This window comes from Suncus etruscus, chromosome 15, assembly GCF_024139225.1.
Source record: "Suncus etruscus isolate mSunEtr1 chromosome 15, mSunEtr1.pri.cur, whole genome shotgun sequence".
Classification (NCBI taxonomy): Eukaryota; Metazoa; Chordata; class Mammalia; order Eulipotyphla; family Soricidae; genus Suncus; species Suncus etruscus.
In genome coordinates, this window is record NC_064862.1 from 92,659,603 (window position 1) to 92,678,574 (window position 18,972).

Sequence of the window (18,972 nt, forward strand, 5' to 3'; positions counted from 1 at the left end):
CTCAGTTTACCTGGGGGCCACAGGAGGCAAAGTCAGGGTGATCCTTGAGTACAAAGTCAGTAGTAAGCCTTGAACATTGGGGGGTGTGACCCAAACAACTAAAACAAAAAAAAAAAAAGATTCCTCTAGGGCAGGGCCACAAAATGTTGTACGGAGGGCCGCAAATGGCCCTCGGGCCGCGAGTTTGAGACTCCTGATAGGCGCTCTGAGTCAGTGTTTGCTGCTGCAGTAGGCTGGGTGAGCACCCTAGCCTCAGTAGCTTCCTACCTGGGGTCAGAAGTGTGGATTTGTGCCGTGTGGATGGGCTTGAACCAGCCATGCAGACCCAGCCGTGGAGACACCGTCTCTTGAAGACCTTGCCCCCCCCCCCGTAGAGACGGTGGAGAAGACCCAGCCCCTGCGTGGGTCAGCCTTGGAGACCCCATCCCCTGTGTTGACCCGCCAGTGGCCTTCCGGAACAGGCCTGATCCCTAGCCCCACAGAGTGCCCATACCCAGGGTGGGCGCGACTGAGGACTCAAAGGACCTGTGGGCTGACACTGTGTCCCCTCCTATACTCTCTGCACGTGTGTAAAGCAGAAGAGAGGAACTTGGGGCTGGAGAGACAGCACAGCCGTAGGGCGTTTGCCTTGCAAGCGGAACCAGGACCAACCGTGGTTCGAATCCAGGCGTCCCGTATGGTTCCCCCAGCCTGCCAGGAGCGATTTCTAAGCGCAGAGCCAGGAGGAACCGCTGAGCGCAGCCGGGTAGGACCCAAAAACCAAAAAAGAAAGAGAGCGACTCGCGGGCAGCGGAAGGGGCAGCTAGAGGCTCCCAGACAGACCCGCACACAGCGCAACATCTTGGGCGCGCGCTGCCAGGCTCGGGATGCTCAGCGGAGGAAGAAGCATCCTCGCCCGGAGAGGAGGGACCAGCCAGCCTGGACCAGGGGCGGGGCCACGGCCTGAGCCACACCCACCCGGCCGCATCCAGAGGGTGGAGTCAGGGGCTGAGCCTGCCCCGCCGGCCGCGCCAGTTTCCTTACACCACGCCCCCAAACTAGCCACGCCCCGTCCAGCCGGCCGGGCCCCGCCTTCCGCGAGTTCGCGGCGCGCGGTTCCGCCCCGCCGGCCTCCACCACGCACGCGCAGCCCGGCCCGGCCCCGCCCCTTCGCGTCCTTCCCCAGCGCGCACGCGCAGCCCCGCCCCTCCGCGGCCGAGCCGAGTCTGCGGGAAGATGGCGGCGCCGCTCGTCCCTCTCGCGCAGCAGGTAGGGCCTCGGGCCGGGCCGGAGCCGCCCACTCGTCCTCAGCTCATCTTCGTCCTGGGCCCGGGCCGGGCCTGGCGTGCGGAGGCCCCACGGACCCGCCGCCGGGCCCCCTCGGCCGGCCCGTCGCGTCCCCGAGGCGCCCAGGCGAGGCCCTGCAGCCCGTCGTCGTCCACTCACTCACTCACTCACTCCCCGCCCGGCCTAGGGGGGGAGGTCCAGGACCCCGGCCGCACGGTCCAGCCGCCCCCCCCCTCCCGCCCGGTCCTGGGTCCGCTGGGTTGCAGCGTGGCCGTGGCCCGTGGTGGTGCGCGGGGACCCCACGCTGAGCCTTGGGAGTGACAGGAGGCACCCAGGGGCACCTTCAGAAGTTGCTTCTGCATAGGCTCCCTGCCTATGGCCTGGGGCCCTGTCCCCACCCATCCCTTGTCCTCTGTAGCCCTGCCCTCTGTGTCCCCCGAGGCTGCTCAGGGTCAGGCCCTCCCCCCCCATCAGGGCGCTGGACCACCTGTTCTGCTGTAGTGGCCCTGGGTAGCTCTAGCCCTCAGGGCCAGGTTCTTGGTGTCTTCACCCCGGGCGATCATTTTTTGACCTCAGTTTCCCTGCCCTTGTCCCCAGCCATGAGTCAGCACCCCCAGACCCGGAGCTTGCGCTGAGCCTGGCCCTGCGTGGGGCTCAACAAGCTGTGCTGCTTTGTGGGTTTGTGGGGAGTGGGGGGCAGTGCAGCTGGGGTGGGAGCTGCCACTCAGCCTAGGGGCTTGGAGCTGGCCATGATCCACTGGGTCTCTGCAAGTTGGGCTGGGCACTAGCAGGCAGGGAGGTGGCCCCAGGCCTCTGTTGGGGTATGTGCCTGTGAGTTCTGGGGTCACCCCACCTCTGGTGGAGTGCCTCACCTGCTGCCTCCCGCCTTCCCAGGACGAAACCTTGTTCGCCTGGTCCTGCCTTGGAGGACTGAGGGCCCCAGGGTGCAGGTAACCCCCAGTGCTCTGACCTCATCTGCTCTGATCACAGGTACCTCCTGGGAACCCTCTGTATGAATCCTACTACAAGCAGGTAAGCTGCGGGGTGGCCCTGCCCGTGTGTCCCCCGCCCTGGCTGACCACCATGGGCCCCTTCTGCAGGTGGACCCCAGCTCCACGGGCCGCATTGGGGCCAGCGAGGCTGCGCTGTTCCTGAAGCGCTCGGGGCTGTCAGATGCTGTCCTGGGGAAGGTGTGTGCCGCCTGCTCCCCTTTGGGGTCCCAGGGTCCGGGTGGGGCTGTGTCGCTGGGCCGCTGCTGACACCACTGTGTCTTGTATAGATCTGGGACTTGGCGGACCCAGAAGGCCGTGGCTTCTTGGACAAACAGGTATTTCTCTAGTACCCCAATAGCATGCCTTGTGGTGCGGCTTCCTGCAGGCCCCTGGTTAGGAGAGTCCTGTTGGCCAGGCCTACACTGGAACTCCTCTCACCTCATCTTGGGCTTCCTCTTTGTTTATAGACCATCACCCTGCCGTGCCCAGGACTCTTGGAGGGCTCAGGGGACCCTGTGGGGGGCTGGAGATCAAACCTGGTTGGCCATGTAAAGGCCAGCACCCTCGTCACACTGGCCCACTCAGGGCTCTTTTTTTTTTTTTTTGGTTTGATCACACTTGGCGGCGCTTGGGGTATTCCTGGCTCTGCACTCAAAAATCGCTCCTGACAGGCTTGGAGGATCATTTAGGATGCCAGGAATCAAACTGGTGTCTGTCCTGTGTTGGCCACGTGTAAGGCAAACGCCCTGCCGCTGTGCTATTGCTCCGGCTCCTCATTCTTGGGGTTTGGATGTATCTTTGGAGTCAGTACATCTTTGGCTTGCAGCCTGCGCTCCCCTGTACCCATCCTCTGGCTCCTGGTTTCTCAGACAGGTTCTTGGTGTGCTCCTCTGTACTCCTACACCTTGCCTGGTCCTGTATTTAATTTGCCTCATATCCAGGAAAACCCCCCAGTAGTGCCCCAGATCCTGGTCCCAGGGATGGATTCGGGGCACAGCCAGTTCCCAGCTTAGTAGTGGCCCAGGCCCAGATATCCTCACAGAAACCTGGTTTGGTTCTCCGCCTCACCACGCACTGCAGCCTTTCCTGCTCTGGGAAGGACCCCGGCTATCCCCCAGGGTAGGGGGGCTCAGACACCCCATCTCCTCCACAGGGCTTCTACGTGGCCCTGCGCCTGGTGGCCTGTGCACAGAGCGGCCACGACGTGAGTGTGAGCAGTCTGGGCCTGAGCGTGCCGCCACCCAAGTTTGTGAGTACCAGCATGGGCACGCACCTCCCCACAAACCTCCCCGCCCCCAATTTGAGGTGCCCAGATGTCCTTGCTTCCCTGTGCAACACTCAGCAGGCTGTTTGCGCAGTTCCTCCCAATGTCTGCAAGTTAGGACCCTGTTTCCTGGGCCTTAGGGCCTGTTTGTGTGTGTGTGGAGGGGGGGTGCCCTGGTCTCCATACTGCCCCCTGTGTGCTACAAGGCTAGCCTCAGCTCTTGCCTGACTTTCTGCAGCACGAGAGCACCAGTCCACTCCTGAGTGTGCAGGCGCCTGCGGAACCTCACTGGGCTGTGAGGGTAAGGAGCCATGAGCCTCGGTGTGTGCACAGAGCTTGGTCCCCGTTGGTGCACGAGTGTGTCCGCTGCACCCAAGAACGGGCATCCCTTTGGACTCTGCAGTTCTTGCATCTTTCATGAAGATTGTCCAGTCCTCTCACGCCAGAAAGTTTCAGTTTAGTAGGAAGCAGCTTCTTGGCAATATCAGCACAACTTTCAAAGCTTCCTGTGGTGGTTCCACTCCACTTATATGCTCTTGGTGATGTTGAGAGTGAGGTGCCTGTGTTGCACATGGCCAGTCCTGGTCCTCGAGCCTCATGGGACCCCTGCCCAGCTGACTCAGTCTCTAGGGAGGGAGGCCTGCAGCAGTCCAGAGGAGGGCCTCAGGCGGAACCCGTACCTTGCACCCAGCTCAGTGTTCCCTCCAGGTGGAGGAGAAGGCCAAGTTCGACGGCATCTTTGAGAGCCTCCTACCTGTTAACGGTCTGCTCTCAGGAGACAAGGTCAAGCCCGTGCTCATGAACTCCAAGCTGCCGCTGGATGTGCTGGGCAGGGTGAGTGCCCATCCCACATGCAAGCCAGGGTGGACCCCAGAAGGGCTCTACTGACCCAACATCCTCCCTTGGCTCGACATAGCAGGGGGCCTTGGTAGCAGAGCATGAGGGGGACTGATGTGGGCTGGCATGGGTCGTTCCGACTGTCCCTCAGTGCACTGGAGTTCATGTGCGTGTCTGCGCTCAGGCACAGTTGCCTCACCCACTTGTGTCTCCACATCCCATCATTCATGTACACGTGTGCACGCGTGCACAGGCCTTTGTTCACTTGTGCATCCTTGCATATTTGTCTGCAGTTTCCATGCATGTACATGCATTAACATGTGTCCTTCACTCATGTGCATACTACCAATGTTTATGTACATGCATCCATACTTGTAGTTCTATACCTTACATATGTACACCTCACTGCATACCTCTCACAACGCACACATGCTCCCCCTGAGAGTAGACTCCAGCCTGCCCCACAGGGTCTCCCTGTGTCAGGTGTCTTGTTGGAAACTGGGGTGCAGCTCTTCCCCATCCTGAGCTCTGGCTGCTCCCCATGAACTTCTGCTCCTACCACTGCTCAGCCCACTTCTGTCCTGGCAGGTCTGGGACCTAAGTGACATCGACAAGGACGGGCACCTGGACAGAGGCGAGTTTGCGGTGGTACGTAGGCCTGGCACTGGGGAGGGGGGCCGCAGGCGTGTTGGGGAAATACCAGGCCCTCTGGTGACCCGGCGTGGCCCTGCTCACGTGGTCTCTCTGAGACTGTACGTAGGGAAGGGCTGGGCCCTCTGGTGTTCCCTGGGCCCTGCTCACGTGGTCTCTCACAGGCCATGCACCTGGTCTACCGTGCCCTGGAGAAGGAGCCGGTGCCCGCTGTGCTGCCACCCTCCCTCATTCCGCCTGCCAAGAGGAAAAAGTCTGTGTTTGCGGGCGCCGTGCCCGTGCTCCCTGCCAGCCCACCTCCCCGGGACAGCCTGCGCTCTACGCCCTCCCACGGCAGCGTCAGTAGCCTCAACAGTGCCGGCAGCCTGTCTCCCAAGCACAGCCTCAAGCCAGCCCAGGTACCCAGTGGGTCCCCACTAGAAGCCCCCATCGCCACAGTGGCCTTCCAGATGGCCCTCCGGGTGTTCCATTAGCTCTGCCTCCACCACTCTCCCCAAGCCCCTCGAACCTCGAGCTCAGCTCTGGGCTAAGGCTGTGGTCAGACTTTTCACTTTTGGGGCTCAGAACTCCCTGAGCTAGAGGTTCAGACTAGACATCTGGTGCCGAGCACCCCCTCCCAACCACATGGCAGCCCTCAGCCTGGGTATGCTCTCCCAATGGTGGCCTCTGGTAGGTGCATTCACAGTGCCAGTATGGCACTGGCCCCCACAAAAGCTTCCCCATCTAGGCATTGGTCCTGTGTAGCCACACACTGGCCCCGCCGCCAGGTCATTCCTTCTTTTGCACACTGGCCTCTCTCCACAGTGGCCCCACTCACACGCAGATTGGCCTTGCTGCTACTCTGGAGAGACATGGAAGCCAGTTTCTCCCTCCGGGATCCCCTTCGGGGGCTTGTAGAAGCAGCTGGAGGAGTAGAGACAGGAGTAGGATCCTGCAGAGTTCTGGGGTACGGTCCTAAGGCAGGAACCCTGCCCTCTCTGCAGCCCCCCGTGAGCTGGGTGGTGCCGGTTGCCGACAAGTTGCGCTTTGATGAGATATTCCTGAAGACCGACCTGGACCTGGACGGCTATGTGAGTGGCCAGGAGGCCAAGGACATCTTTCTGCACTCGGGGCTCCCGCAGAGCCTGCTGGCGCATATCTGGTAAGTGGTTGTGCGGGGTTGAGGGCAGCTGGGTCCCGGAGCTCTGGTGCCTGCCTACCGTGCCCTGCCCTAGAACCTCTGTTTTCCCAGGGCCCTGGCCGACACCCGGCAGACGGGGAAGCTCAGCCAGGAGCAGTTCGCCCTGGCCATGCACTTGATCCAGCAGAAAGTCACCAGGGGCATGGATCCCCCACAGGTCCTCTCCCCAGACATGGTCCCGCCCTCGGAGAGGGGCATCCCGGGCCCGGTGAGTCCTGGGGCGCTCTGCCCGCCCGCCACCTGCCGCACCTTTCCCAGCCAGCCACCAGGGGGCACCCGTGGCCCGCAGTCCCGACTTAGTCCCAGGGGCGAGCGTCTCTGCCTGGCATCCCAGCCCGGGCTGACTTTGGCCTGGTGGCCTTGCTTTCAGGACAGCTCGAGTTCCCTGGGCCCCGGGGAGCTGACTGGGGTGGCGGAGCTGGATGACATCGGCCAGGAGATTGCCCAACTGCAGCGGTGCGTGTGTGGGAACCCCACTGTGTCTGCTCCATCTGCGTGACAGGGCCATGGGGGGGTTGTGGGGACGGGTCCTGCCCCATGAAGGGATTAACTTTGGGCACCTCCGATGCCCCTGGGCAAAGGTGGGGGCGAGTTTCCTAGGCGAGGTGCCCTTGGGAAGGCAGGAGTGGGGGCAGCTTTCCCCAGGTGCAGACCCTCCTGACAGGCTGATCTTGGAGAGGTTCAGTTGTGAGGCTTGTGTCAGCCGTGTCCACAGGGCTGTGTGTGTAAGTCACTGGGTTGTGGCCAGTTCCTGCACCCCTCACTCTGCTTTCCCTCGTGCTCCTGGCGCACAGTGAGAAGCACTCCCTGGAGCAGGACATCCGGGAGAAAGAGGAAGCCATTAGGCAGAAGACCACCGAGGTCCAGGTGGGTAGGCCTGGAGGTGAGCTGGTTGTGGGGCGTGGCCAGTGGGCCGGATTTGTCCCTGGTCCAGGGAGGTGGGGGCTGCTGGTGTGATTGGTGGGGGGCTCTTTGATTCCGATGCCTGTGATTCAAACCTCATCCAGTTAGCCCTTGTGTGGAACAGCCTGGTTTAGTGACCTTTCCTCTCTGGGGGGGTGAGGGGGCCCTTTGCTTAGACATGTCGTGTTCTTCCTTGTTTTCAGGGCAAAGGTGTGTGGGTGTTAGGGGTCCATCCTGAGTGCATTTGGATCTGGGAAGTTACCCCCACCCCAAACTGCCTGTTTGCCTGCTCAGTCACAGGAGCAGGACCCCTCCCCTCCCGGCAGTGCCTCTGCAGCCCCATGTGGTTTTTTTGTGTGGTGCCGTGCCAGCCTAACATACTCAGGAGCTGGTGGCATGCCTGGTGGGCCCCAGGGCGTCAGAGCACTTCCTCCCCTCTGTGGCTCTTGCTCTCCACATCCCTTTAATCTCTCTGCACCCCTCTGCATGCCCTGGTCAGATGCTGACCCCACACCTGCATCTGGGGAACATCTTGGTTCCCGATGTCGAGGGTTGACCACCTTTCCCTCCTGGAAGACCCAGTTTGGTGGTCCTGTGTGGCTGTTTATCAAGGATCCACGCGCCCCATGATGGTTCTGTGGATGACCTGAGCCCCTTCCCTGTGCTCCTGTCGCCTGGCGATGCTCGCCAGGTCCCACCCCCACGGCCCCGTGTGGCCTCTGTCTCCATGCACGCAGGCACAGAATCAAAGCGCAGCCTCACCCATGCCCCCGAGTGCCCCTCAATGAAGTCTCCTGGGGGTCGATTCTACATAGCCCCCCAACTCTGTCTGTTCTCCAGACCTTGCTTGCTCACCTCATTCCCAGGCATTGGTTGGGGAGATGGTTTTGCGGGGCTCTGCCTGAGGTCGTCCCGGTGGTCCTGACCCGCCCTCTCTAAACCCTCTCCCCCAGGAGCTGCAGAAAGACCTGGACCGGGAGGCGAGTGGCCTGCAGGAGCTGGAGGCCCAGAAGCAGGAGGCCCAGGGCCGTCTGGACGAGATGGACCAGCAGAAGGCCAAGCTGAGGGGCATGCTGGGAGATGTGCGGCGCAAGTGCCAGGAGGAGACCCAGACGGTGCGACCCGCCCCACCCCCTCGGCCCTGGGCCACTCGCCACCTCCGCATCTTGGGCCACGCCCCCATCTTATTCCACACTCGTGGCTTTAGCTCACGAGTCCCATGAGGCTCTTTTGCGGGGTGGCCTGCGGGGAGGTGCCGGGCAGAGGTGGCCTGGTTGCCGTGCCAGGGAGCTGGGGAATGAACTGGTGGAAGGACCCGGGATCACGTTGCTGCCCGTCGCAGATCTCCTCGCTGAAGACCCAGATCCAATCGCAGGAGTCGGATCTCAAGTCGCAGGAGGATGACGTTAACCGGGCCAGGTCGGAGCTGGCGCGGCTGCAGCAGGAGGAGACGCAGCTGGAGCAGAGCATCCAGGCCGGGCGTGCACAGCTGGAGACCATTCTCCGCTCCCTGCAATCCACACAGGATGAGATCACCCAGGTGCCCGGTTACGTGGGTTTGCGCCACACCCCCAAGCTCGCATGTGGCCCTGCCCCAGCGCCTGGCCTGGCCAGGTTTCCAGCTTCACCCGCAGCATGATGTCAGAACCTCCTCTCGTGATGTCAGAGTCTGGCCCTGCCTGCAGCGTGACTCTCCTATCCGCTCCACAGGCCAGGAACAAACTGTCCCAGCTTCATGACAGCCAGCATGAGGCCCGCCGGAGCCTGGAGCAGCTGGACCTGGTGCCCGACAGCGCTCATGTTGGCGGCAGCCTGAGCCCGGGGGCAGAGCTGGGAGAGGGCGGCGTGCCGGACAGGGCGGGCTTTGGAGCCATGGTAAAAGTCCAGTAGGGTGCGGGGCCGCCTGCTGCCAACCTGTGTTCTTGCTTGGTGCGGGGGAAGGCCTGGTCTCTGCTGCTGTTTCCTGGGACCCTCGGCCCTGCGCTTCTGCTCTCCCAGGGGTCACCCCCAGCATCCCAGGCCCTGTACTGCAACCCTGCTAGTGAGTGCTGGGAGCCCCAGGCCCTGCCTGGGGCTTGCTCAGAGCATTCCCTGGAAACCTTGCGGTTGTCTCTCAGCCTCCTGCCAGACTCCTTCCAGGGCCTCTGGGGGCAGCTGATGGGGTGCACGTCTCTGGAGCTTTGGGGCAGCTGACCAGTGCGAGTCTCCTGGGGGCTGTGCTGGATCTGGTGCTACTATTCCTTCACACAGAGCTTTGCCTGTTGTCTGGGGCTTCGCTTCTACCTCTCCTTTCTCCTCCTTGCCCTCTCCCTTCTCCACCCCTCTTGACCCCACCTCTTCCCTCTTCCCCTTTCTCCTCCTCCCTCTTCCTCCACAGCCTCCTCTCCCCTCCTTTCTTCCTCCCTACTCTCCCAACTTCCTCCTCCCTTTCCCTCCTCCTGCTCTTCCTCTCCTTCCTCCTCCCCCTCTTTTTCCTCCCTCCTATTCCTCCTATGGACTGCCCACCTGACCCTGCGTACGGGCACTCTGCTTTGACTGCAGCTGTAGGACTCCTGGATCTGCAGGGGTGTGTCCCTCACCTGGGCAGGTTCTGCGGGGCTCTGCTTTCTTGGTGCGGCCCACCTTCTGGTCAGGCAGCCTTACCCCTACTCCATCCATCACCCCATCGGGGCTACCCTGCTGTGTGGCCCCTGACAAAATACAGTTTTCAGAGCTTCCGGTCAGTGTCGGTTTCTTCCCAGTGCAGGTTCCCACAGCCCCTGCCTGGGGTTGCTCTTCCCTGCTCGTCTTAGTGTCTGGGTGCCCCACACGCCCCAGGAGGAGCCAGCTGGCGTCCTGGGGACCTCTTCCAGTGCCCCCTCCTTTGGGCTCTCCCAGCTGGGCTCTGGATGGGCAGCTGCCTCTGACCTATGCCCCCCCCCCATCCCTTGAAGGTCCGGGCAGGTCAGCACAAGGTTCCCTGGGCATGGCCATCAATGACCGCCCGTCTGGGGCTGTGCCCCTTCATCCCTGTCACGCGGTTCCCTCCGGGCGAGAGTGCTTGGTGGCCCCTGGAAGTCTGGTCCCGCATGCAAAGTGTGGGTGTGCTCTGCTGGCTGCAGCTGGGCGTGGGGGCACCCCCAGGTTCCCCAAATAGCATTGTTCTCTGACCCGAGAGGTGAAAACAACCTCATTGTGGTGCCGATGCTCACCCCAAATCTCCCTTCCCACCTCATATAACTAGCCATTGGGCTCAGTGCTGGCCTCCTGGTCAGCCTTCCAGAGCCTTCCACCCTCACTCCCTACTGCAGCTCTCCAGACCCCCATCTCCCACGCCCCTCCCCGTTCCACGCTCTTGGGGGCCCCATAGGTGAGTCGTGGCATGTTCCAGAGAGGTGTGGACGGTGTGGATACTTACTGTGGGGCTGGCGGTCATGCGCGGCCTCTCTCCCGCTGCAGGACGACCCTTTCCAAAACAAAGCCCTGTTGTTTAGCAACGCCGCCCGGGACCTGCCGCCCGACCCCTTCCAAGCTGAGGACCCCTTCAAATCGGACCCCTTCAAAGGCGCTGACCCCTTCAAAGGTACAGCCAGGCCAGCACCCAAAAGCCCAGGAAATGCCCTAGCCCTTGCATCGCGGTTGCAGGTTCGCTGAGCCGAGAGTTCAGGTGTTGGGTGCCCCCTGTGCACATTGTCTCCTCCAGGGGTAAAATGACACCCCAGGCTTCAGGGTTTTGAGCATAGTGCCCAAGGCTCAGGCAGCAGCAGTCCACATCTACCTCACTCCAGGTCACATCACCTCTCATGTCCAAACCTCAACTCACTTCCCATTTGTCCAACCCAAATCCAACTTAAATCCCAACTCCCGCCCAAGACCCAACTCAGTGTCCAACCCACATCCCAACACATTCCAAGTCACTTCCCAGCTGTCCAACATACCCCAATCACATCCTATGTCCCAACTCACATCCACGAACATCCCAAGTGTGTTGGGTCCGTGTGCCCGTGACGGCACATGGAGGGTGTGGGTGGCTTGAGGGCCAAGCAGGAGTCCCCCACCATTCACCATCCCTGTCCTGCCGCCCAGGCGACCCCTTCCAGAGTGACCCCTTCGCAGAGCAGCCACCGGCCTCGACAGGTAAGTGGGGCTTGGGATCTGAGCACTGTGGGTTGGGTGGACGTGGGCTCTCATGCTCCCCCCATGCAGACCCGTTCGGCGGGGACCCCTTCCGGGAGAGTGACCCATTCCGTGGCTCCATCCCTGATGACTTCGGCAAGAAGCAGGCCAGGGGCGACCCATTCACCTCGGACCCCTTCTCCAAGAACGCCTTACCTGCCCAGGTGAGCACTGCATGGTGGCCCGCGGAGGGCTGGACCCTCCTCACACACCCCAGCAGCACTTCTTTACCTCCTCCGTGCCTTACACCACACCCCTACACTCACCATGTACTCTGGGCCCCCACACCACAACACATGCCCATATGTGCCATCCTACACCTCACACATCCCTGTACCCCCACACCCACCCACTTTTCCCACATCCCCCTACACTCCCGTGCTCTCTCTGCACAGCTCCTGGGTGGCACCCCCTGGGCTGGGTTTGCCTGGAGTTCAGGACGATGGATTCCTGGTACTGCCCACCCTGTGACCCGGTGGCCCTGTCATTTGCCCGCACACACACCTGCGGCGGGCTGCTCTGGGGTCATCTCTGTCTTCTGCCTTCCCCCAGCTCTGGGGCACATCCACAGGTTCCCCACCTGCGTCCCCCTACCCTTCTGAGGGACCCGTCCACCCCGGCCCCCCGGGAGACACTGCCCCAGTCCTGCTCACTCTCCCTCCTTCCGCAGCTCGACCCCTTCCAGCCGCGTGACCCCTTCTCCAGCATCTCCTCCAAAGACTCAGGTACGAAGTGCTCTGGCCTTCCCGAGCGCTGGTGCTGGTCGCTGGTGAGCCACAGCTCTGCGGCAGCTGGTGCCCAAGGCCTAGGCCAAGGCTGGAGCATGCGCCATGGGGTGGCCTGGTCTGGGCCTCCTGGCTGCGAAGTCAGCTGGAGAGTGGTTGGGTGTGAGTTTGTGTGCATGAGTCCGGGCCCAAGAGGAGTGCCCTGCACCGCTGTGACCCGAGACACTGCCCACAGGCCACTTCGGAGCCGTGGACCCATTCGGAAGCGGCTCCTTCAGCAGCACCGAGGGTTTCGCCGACTTCAGCCAGATGGCCCAGGTCAGCCTGTGCACGTGTCTGCGGCTCGTGTGTGCGCCTGCCCCATCCCCTCGCCCTGCTGTAGAGGATGGCGGGTCATTCCCAGGGTCTCTCTGCACCGCCGAGGGAGATGATAGGGCCTTTCCAGTTTCCTCAGCACCGCCGTGGGGGGATCTTGGGACCTTCCGGGGCCTGTAGATTTATGTTACCTTGGCTGCACAGACCTAGTGGGGGTCGAGCTCCAGGACTCAAGATGCCCTTGAGCCCCCCAGCCTGGACTCCACAGAGAGCCCAGGGCAGGCCAGGCCTAGCCCCATGCCCTTTGCTCCTGCCACTATGAGCCCATGGGGCTGGGCAGCGTGAGGTCCCCGAGGCCTGGAGGCAGCTGGTAGATATATGGACACTGGGCAGCCCTGAGCTTGGACCCGCCCCTACGCCCCTTAAGACCCTGTTGGGTGACCCCACCAGGCCGATGGCTTCCTTCTGGGAAGTCCTCTAGGGATGTGCCAGCCACCTGAGGGAGCAGGGGACAGCGAGGGGCCTGTCTGGGGCTGGTTGGGAGCTGTCCCTTAGTTGTCTCCCCAGACTCTAACCTTGGGTAGGTGTGGCCCTGGGCCCACACATCCCCCCTGCGCCCCCAGCCCCCGCCCAGTTGGCCTTGTTCAGGCAGCTCAGAAGAGCAGGGAGGAAATGAAAGTGAGATGTCGGGTGCTGGCGCGTGCACCATCCCTTCCCTCGGTGCCCCCAGAGCCCCTGTCCTGCCCCAGCAACCCCATGGGCCCCCGACTGCCGCACGTTCCTGAGCACTATTGCACCGCAAAAGCACTTCCAGGTGGAGTCTGGGGCCTTGCCCCCAAAACAGCCCCCAGAATAGGGCTTGGGAGCAATGTGGAGGAGGGCTGGGCCTCCAGGACCTCATTGAGGCATGTCCCCTTCTCTGAAACTGCACCCCACTGTCCCCACACTCCACCGTCTCCCAGGGATCTTGTGACTCCATGGTGCTGCTGCACTCAGATGATGCCCCGTTTCTGCTAGAGAGGACCCCAGACTCGATGTGACGGAGGGCAGAATGGTGCACGTGCTCAGACAGCTCCTTTCCCCGTGACTCGCCTCTGCCCTCCGCCCCTCGGAGGTTGCATCTCCGTCTGTCTGTCTGTCCATCCTGGGACCCTCAGGAACTACTAACTTTGCTCTGCCTGTCTCTGCTCCGCTCTTGCAGCCCCCTGCTTCTGGCTCTCTCTGCTCTTCCTCTGGCGGGGCAGGATTCCCTGAGGACCCCTTTAAGGGCAAGCAGGACACCCCCACGCTACCGCCCAAGAAGCCGGCGCCCCCACGGCCCCAGCAGCTCAGTGGTCAGTGCCCTGCAGGCCGCAGAGCCAGGGCTGGTGTCCGGGGCCCTGAACCGGGTGGGAGCCTCGGGCTGCACGTGGGATGGATGCTGCCTCGAGGGGGGCACACACAGGCAGACATGGGGACTCACATGCACATGGCTCCCTCGGGTGTGGGGCACACACACATGCCCGCAGCCCTCGCTAGCACATGGCTCTTGTGTGGGCTACGCAAATGCCAGCTCACGTTCCTCGCATATGTCGGGTGTGGGGCACACATGCTCGCACCCCTTTCACGGGAACTTGCACACGCCTTCCTCGGGTACCAGCGCGCGGACTGTAGCCACGGCCAAGCGGCAGGACTCAGGGCCTCTCTCCGACTCTTCCCCAGAGCCCACGGCCGACCGCAGAGGCCCCGCGCCCTACGCGCTCCTGGGCGGTACGTAACGGCTGGCCCCGGACCCGCCGAGCCTCAGTTCTCCTCCTGGGCCTCTGGGGTGGGGGTGGGGGCTGGCAACAGAGTCCTGCATTTGGGGGATCCTCAGGCTCTGTGGGGCTCAGTCCAGCTCCCTTCCCTGGCCTGTGGTGTGTGTGTGTCCTGGCTGGTTTTGGGGTGCTCTGATCAACACTGCAGGGTTTGGGTCCAACTGGTGTGTTGTGAACTGCTTATAGTTTCGTGGGTCCCCGATAAACACGTCTGTGAAGTGGGAGCGGCACTCAGGTGCCCCAACTCGGTGGTGATTTAGTCCCTCACTGACCGCAGCCCTGATTACCCCCAACCCCGTGCCTGAAGGCCTTTGCTGGAAAGACCTGTCTGGGCTGCGGAAACGGCAGGTGTTGTTTGGGGGTGCTTCCTCCCGCAAATGCAAAACAGCCTCCGAAACCGGCCGTTGGCCCGCGCCCGGCAGGTACAGTCGCCCGCTCGCCCTCGGGGTTTCTAGGTAAAGTTGTTGATCTGCGAAGGAGGAACCAGATTCTTTGCAGGGTCAGGAAGTGGCTGCGGGTGCCCGTGATTGGCCCCGGCCCTGCACCCCACCCTGGCCGCCACTTCCTGCCCAAGCAGCTCCGGGGTTGCAGAAAACAGCCCGGCCACCCTGGGGGAACCTCGGCATTCCCTGTCTCACCCTTCACCTTTTACCTTTCACCTTTCACCCTGGCTGTTCGAGCCATGACCTCTTCACCCCTGCCCAGCAAGTGTGAACCCTTTATCTTCACCTTCCCCGCAGGCCTCACCCCATCTGCCCGCACTGGGGACCCTAGGCACCCCAGGCCCAATGAGGGGTGACAAGCTCACTGCAGGGTCCATACCCCTGACTCCTGCCCACCTTGCGCTCACTCCCTCACCCCAATCTGCCCTGTGCTTGCCCCTCACCTCACCCCTGTCCACCCAGAGCTTGCCCCTGCAGCCCTGCTCCCCCTGCCTGCCCTGTGCTCACCCCTCCCTGCCCTGCTGTGCGGTTAGTACCATTGCCTGGTGCCAAGCTGTTCATAGCCAGTTCCCACGGGTGGCAGAGCATGCAGCCGAGGGCAAAAGTCCAGGTCCTGCCAGCCAGGAGGGGTGGGGAACCCCTAGGCCCAGGCTCAGAGAGAAGTGTGTTCTGTCTCCCCTGTCCCAAGCCCCTCCAGATGACCTCCTGGGGTGCACATTGGGTGCAGAGGCGCTTTTGCCCGGCTGCCCACAGCTCTGGGCCCTGAGGGGCATCGGCTGTAGGCCATTGGCCGCACTCCGAGCCTCAGGGCCCTCCATGCTTGGGAGCAGCATGGAGCACCAGCTCGGGTGCCACAGCTATAGGATAGAGCCTTGCTTGCTAGTGTGGGGGCCTCTGCAGACAGACCCCTGGCTGCTCCTCCCAGGGCCCAGGAATGAGGTTCCCACTTGTCTTCCCCCTGGGTTACCCCCAACCTTTGCCCCAGTCTCTGCCAAGGCTTCACCTTGCCCACCCGCCCAGAGCAGATTTCTGAAAAGTCGGTAAATATTTTGGGTGGAAAATCTTGTGCTGAGCTGTGGGGCTCATCGCTCAGATCTTATCTGGGCCCTGCCACAGCCTGTGATGGGCCCCCCTGCCCAAGGTCCCCAGCGTTGGCAGCTCCCACGTAGCAAGCCAGGGGCGCGTGGGGGGGAGTGTGGTTTGTGGGTGCGGCTGGGCGGGGCGGGCGCGGCCCAGACCACAGCACTAGCTCCTGTTGTTGTTTGTTCTGCCGATATTGGGGTTGCGTCCCTCTTCAGGCTCCCTGCACCCTCAGCCCTGCCTGAACCATAATAGGAGCCGTGGGGGAGGGGGGGAGGCCCAGCCCGGAGGATGTGTGTCCTCACAAGGCCCTGTTTGCTGGGACCCCAGCCCCGGCTGGTTCCTGGAAAGCACCTGTAGGGGTCTCTATCCTGTCCCAGCTTTGGGCCCCCGGCACTGCCTCCTTGGTCCGACACATGCCTCTCTGGGACACAGCCCCGCCGCACTGGGAGACCCGCATCCTGAGGGCCCTCATGCCTGTGGGGCACCCGAAGGGGGAAGGAGCTGACCCGGCAGCGGGTCAGGTGTGGGGACGGGGCGACGACGCGGGGTCCGTTGAGCCGCAGCCGCCCTACAATCCCCCCCCGCCCCCGAAAGTGAGGGCGGTTGGTGCAGTTTCAGTCCCTGTAGTGGAGTCAGTCGCGTCCGTGGTTCATCAGTGCCTCTTGAGCTGGGGCTCCCACCCCAGGGGAACCAGGGGAACAGGCCTCGGTACTAGGGACAGCCCGAGGAGCCCCAAAGCCCTGCCTTTGGCACCCATAGGTCCCTGGATATATGCAGATCTGAGTCAGCCCTAACGGGCTGACTGGTTCTGGTTCCCCAACAGCCCAAGTCTCACCCGTCCCGTCCCCCCACGTCCCCTGGGACTGTGGAATGGGGGCACTACTGCTCCTCTGCCCACACCACACATGCCAGCCCAGCCTGGCTCAGCTGTGTTGCTTCCAAGCCACAGGGCCTGTCCACACTGCCTGGCTGCTAGGGAGGGTCATCCCGGGGTGCCTGGTGCCCCGTAACCGTGTCTCTCCTGTTCTCTGACCCTCCAGGTGAAAGCACACCCGTAGGCCCGCTGGGCTGCACAGACGCCCCCACGGCCCCCGACCCGTTCCAGCCTCTTGGGGCCGGGGCCCGCAGTGACCCGTTCCAAAATAACCCGGGGTTTGGGGACCCGTTTAGTGGAAACGACCCATTCGCTCCCTCCTCTCCGGCTAAGGCCCCCAAGACCGCCTCCCTGGGCCTCTCGGCCTTCACCTCTGTAAGTTGAGCCCCGATCCCCGCCGGGGCCTTGCCCGCTTCTCAGGAAAGCAAGGAAAGTCCTTCCGGGGGACTCTGGGCGGGTCACCTACATGGGAGCGCCAGGGACACACGGACGGATGGACGGACGGACGGATGGACTGAGAGAGATTGACTTTGCCCCCCACACTGAGGCAGAGGGCCCAGGGCTTTGGGCTGCTTTGCGGGGTACAGGGTGGGGGGGTAGTCTGCCTGCTTCGAATGAGGGGGCACATGGGCCAATAAAGGCAGGAGCAGCCTGCGTCCGCGTGAGTTTCTTGAAGGCACCCTCGCCACCTGGCCAGAGAAGCTGGGGGCCACCTCTCCTGGGTCCCTCTCACTATGGCTCCAGAATTCTGGGCTCCATGTCCTCTGCCAACCACGCCCCTGTGGGTACCCCAGTTTAGCCTTTCTCAAACCTTTGAAAGTCTGTGGCGGCTGCCGGAGGGAGTGAGCAAGACTTGGGTCACCCCTGAGATACTGTGGCTCTCATGCAGCCCCCCGAAAAGGGCTGGGCTCTGTGTCCAGCTGGAAGCTGTCCCCTGGGAATCGGCCCAGTGTCCATGGGGCATGCAGGGACCATCCCAGGTGCTCAGAGAGGTCCACACAAGGTTCAAACAGCCACGGCTGGCAGAGGTGAGGGCTCTAGCCCAGGGGCACCCTAGGACACCCCCGCAACCAGGCGGCTGAGTTTCAGTGCCCCCTCCATACGGCACGTCACGTAACTGCTCCCCTTCTTCTCCGCAGCTGGGCAATGAGGAGCAGCAGCTGGCTTGGGCCAAGCGGGAGAGCGAGAAGGCGGAGCGGGAGCGCGTGGCCCGCCTGCGGCGCCTGGAGCAGGAAGACCTGGAACGGGCCATCGCGCTCAGCAAGGCTGACATGCCCGCCTAGTGCCCGGCGGGCCAGGCATCACATAAACTATTTTAGTACCAACGAGCTGCCTCTTCCAGTCGCGCCCACCACCCCACGAAGAGACTCAGGGACCCTGGGCCTGGGCCTCTGGGTGAGGGTCGCCCCTGTTTCCATGGAGCCTGCTGGGGGGCGGAGGGGTCCCTCGTGTCACCGCGCCCCACCCCCCCACCGTTGCTGGCCCGAGCGAACATACACACACACCCATCTCCAGTCACCGTCCACCGCCATCTGTCGGAGGAAAGTTGCTGTGCAGGGCCAGAGTTATAACACTGTGAGGAAGGTGTTGGCCTTGTACATGGCTGACCTGGATTCAATCCTCAGCATCGCCAGGAATGATTCCTGAGCACAGCCACCAGATGTGATCCAAAAACAAAAATCAAAAGAAAGGAGTTTTGTCCTTGGGCAACGTGTCATATTTCCAGGACCACCCGCCCCTGCACCCCCCACAGAACCTCCCATCTCCCCGGGATATAGTGACCCCACCTCTGAATCCCTTGTGAAGCTCATTCTGAGCCTTCAGTGGACAAAATGGTTTTACTGGGAATGGCCATTAGCTTGACCAGTGGGCCTCTTCCCAGTCACTTCTCAGAACCGTCTCGTTAGTGAAGAGATGCAGAGAAGACTCCCCTTCAAAGGCTCCATCAGGAGCAATGATGGCGCAGCCAGAGGGCGCTGGCCTTGCACGTGGCCAGTCTGGGTTTGATCCCCGGCATCCCAGAGGGTCTCCTGAGCCCCGCCAAGAGTGACCCAGATACCAAAAAAATAAGAAGAAAGTGCTTGATAGGAGAGCAGGGGCTCCTTTGCTGGGGCGGGCAACTCAGCCTTTGCTTCCAGAACATTGTCCCCATGGGGCCTGACCAGGACAGTGTTATCTGGGGGGTTCACACGGGAGGGGGCTGTATGCCTGGGTCTCTGGCTGCTGCTGTTGGATAGGGGTCCCATGGGTGCGTCTGTGTGTTCTGGGGTGAACTTGCTGGCAACGCCCCAATTACTGCTTCAAACCAGAAAACGGGCCCAGGGCCAATCAGGGCACAGGACGGCACAGGGTCCTGGGCGTGGGGTGAGGCCCACTCAGCAGAGCCCCCAGTCTTGCAGGGCCAGGCCCCACCTCAGACCCTTCACTGCCTCCTGCAGCAGACCTGGAAGCTCACGGCTGCATGTTGGCATCTGGCACCGAGAGTGCC

The 18,972-nt window shown here is 62.5% G+C and overlaps 1 protein-coding gene across 3 annotated transcripts; it reads left to right on the top strand.

Annotated features, from left to right (window-relative positions):
• The first annotated feature begins 1,204 nt into the window (after nt 1–1,204).
• Nucleotides 1,205–17,809, top strand: EPS15L1 (epidermal growth factor receptor pathway substrate 15 like 1). 3 transcript variants are annotated; one of them, XM_049787688.1, is made up of 25 exons: nt 1,205–1,248; nt 2,257–2,298; nt 2,367–2,456; nt 2,546–2,593; nt 3,412–3,507; nt 3,761–3,823; nt 4,231–4,356; nt 4,948–5,007; nt 5,175–5,408; nt 5,994–6,151; nt 6,242–6,398; nt 6,561–6,646; nt 6,985–7,057; nt 8,047–8,208; nt 8,436–8,633; nt 8,804–8,968; nt 10,532–10,655; nt 11,159–11,209; nt 11,279–11,412; nt 11,919–11,973; nt 12,209–12,291; nt 13,490–13,622; nt 13,990–14,037; nt 16,651–16,859; nt 17,624–17,809. In XM_049787688.1, the coding sequence occupies exons 1-25, from the start codon at nt 1,216–1,218 to the stop codon at nt 17,765–17,767; spliced, it is 2,772 nt and encodes a 923-aa protein (XP_049643645.1). In that variant the 5' UTR covers nt 1,205–1,215; the 3' UTR covers nt 17,768–17,809. The 3 variants fall into 3 exon arrangements, with proteins under 3 accessions (XP_049643645.1, XP_049643646.1, XP_049643647.1); XM_049787689.1 differs by lacking the exon at nt 13,990–14,037 and having other exon boundaries at nt 1,207–1,248; XM_049787690.1 differs by lacking the exon at nt 16,651–16,859 and having other exon boundaries at nt 1,207–1,248; nt 17,624–17,705.
• The last annotated feature ends 1,163 nt before the right edge of the window (nt 17,810–18,972 follow it).

Coding starts and splice junctions, on each gene's coding strand:
- EPS15L1 (XM_049787688.1), top strand. CDS start 1,216: ATGGCGGCGCCGCTCGTCCCTCTCGCGCAGCAG. Junction 7,058..8,046: donor AGAAGACCACCGAGGTCCAG/GTGGGTAGGCCT, acceptor CCTCTCCCCCAG/GAGCTGCAGAAAGACCTGGA. Junction 11,974..12,208: donor CATCTCCTCCAAAGACTCAG/GTACGAAGTGCT, acceptor CACTGCCCACAG/GCCACTTCGGAGCCGTGGAC.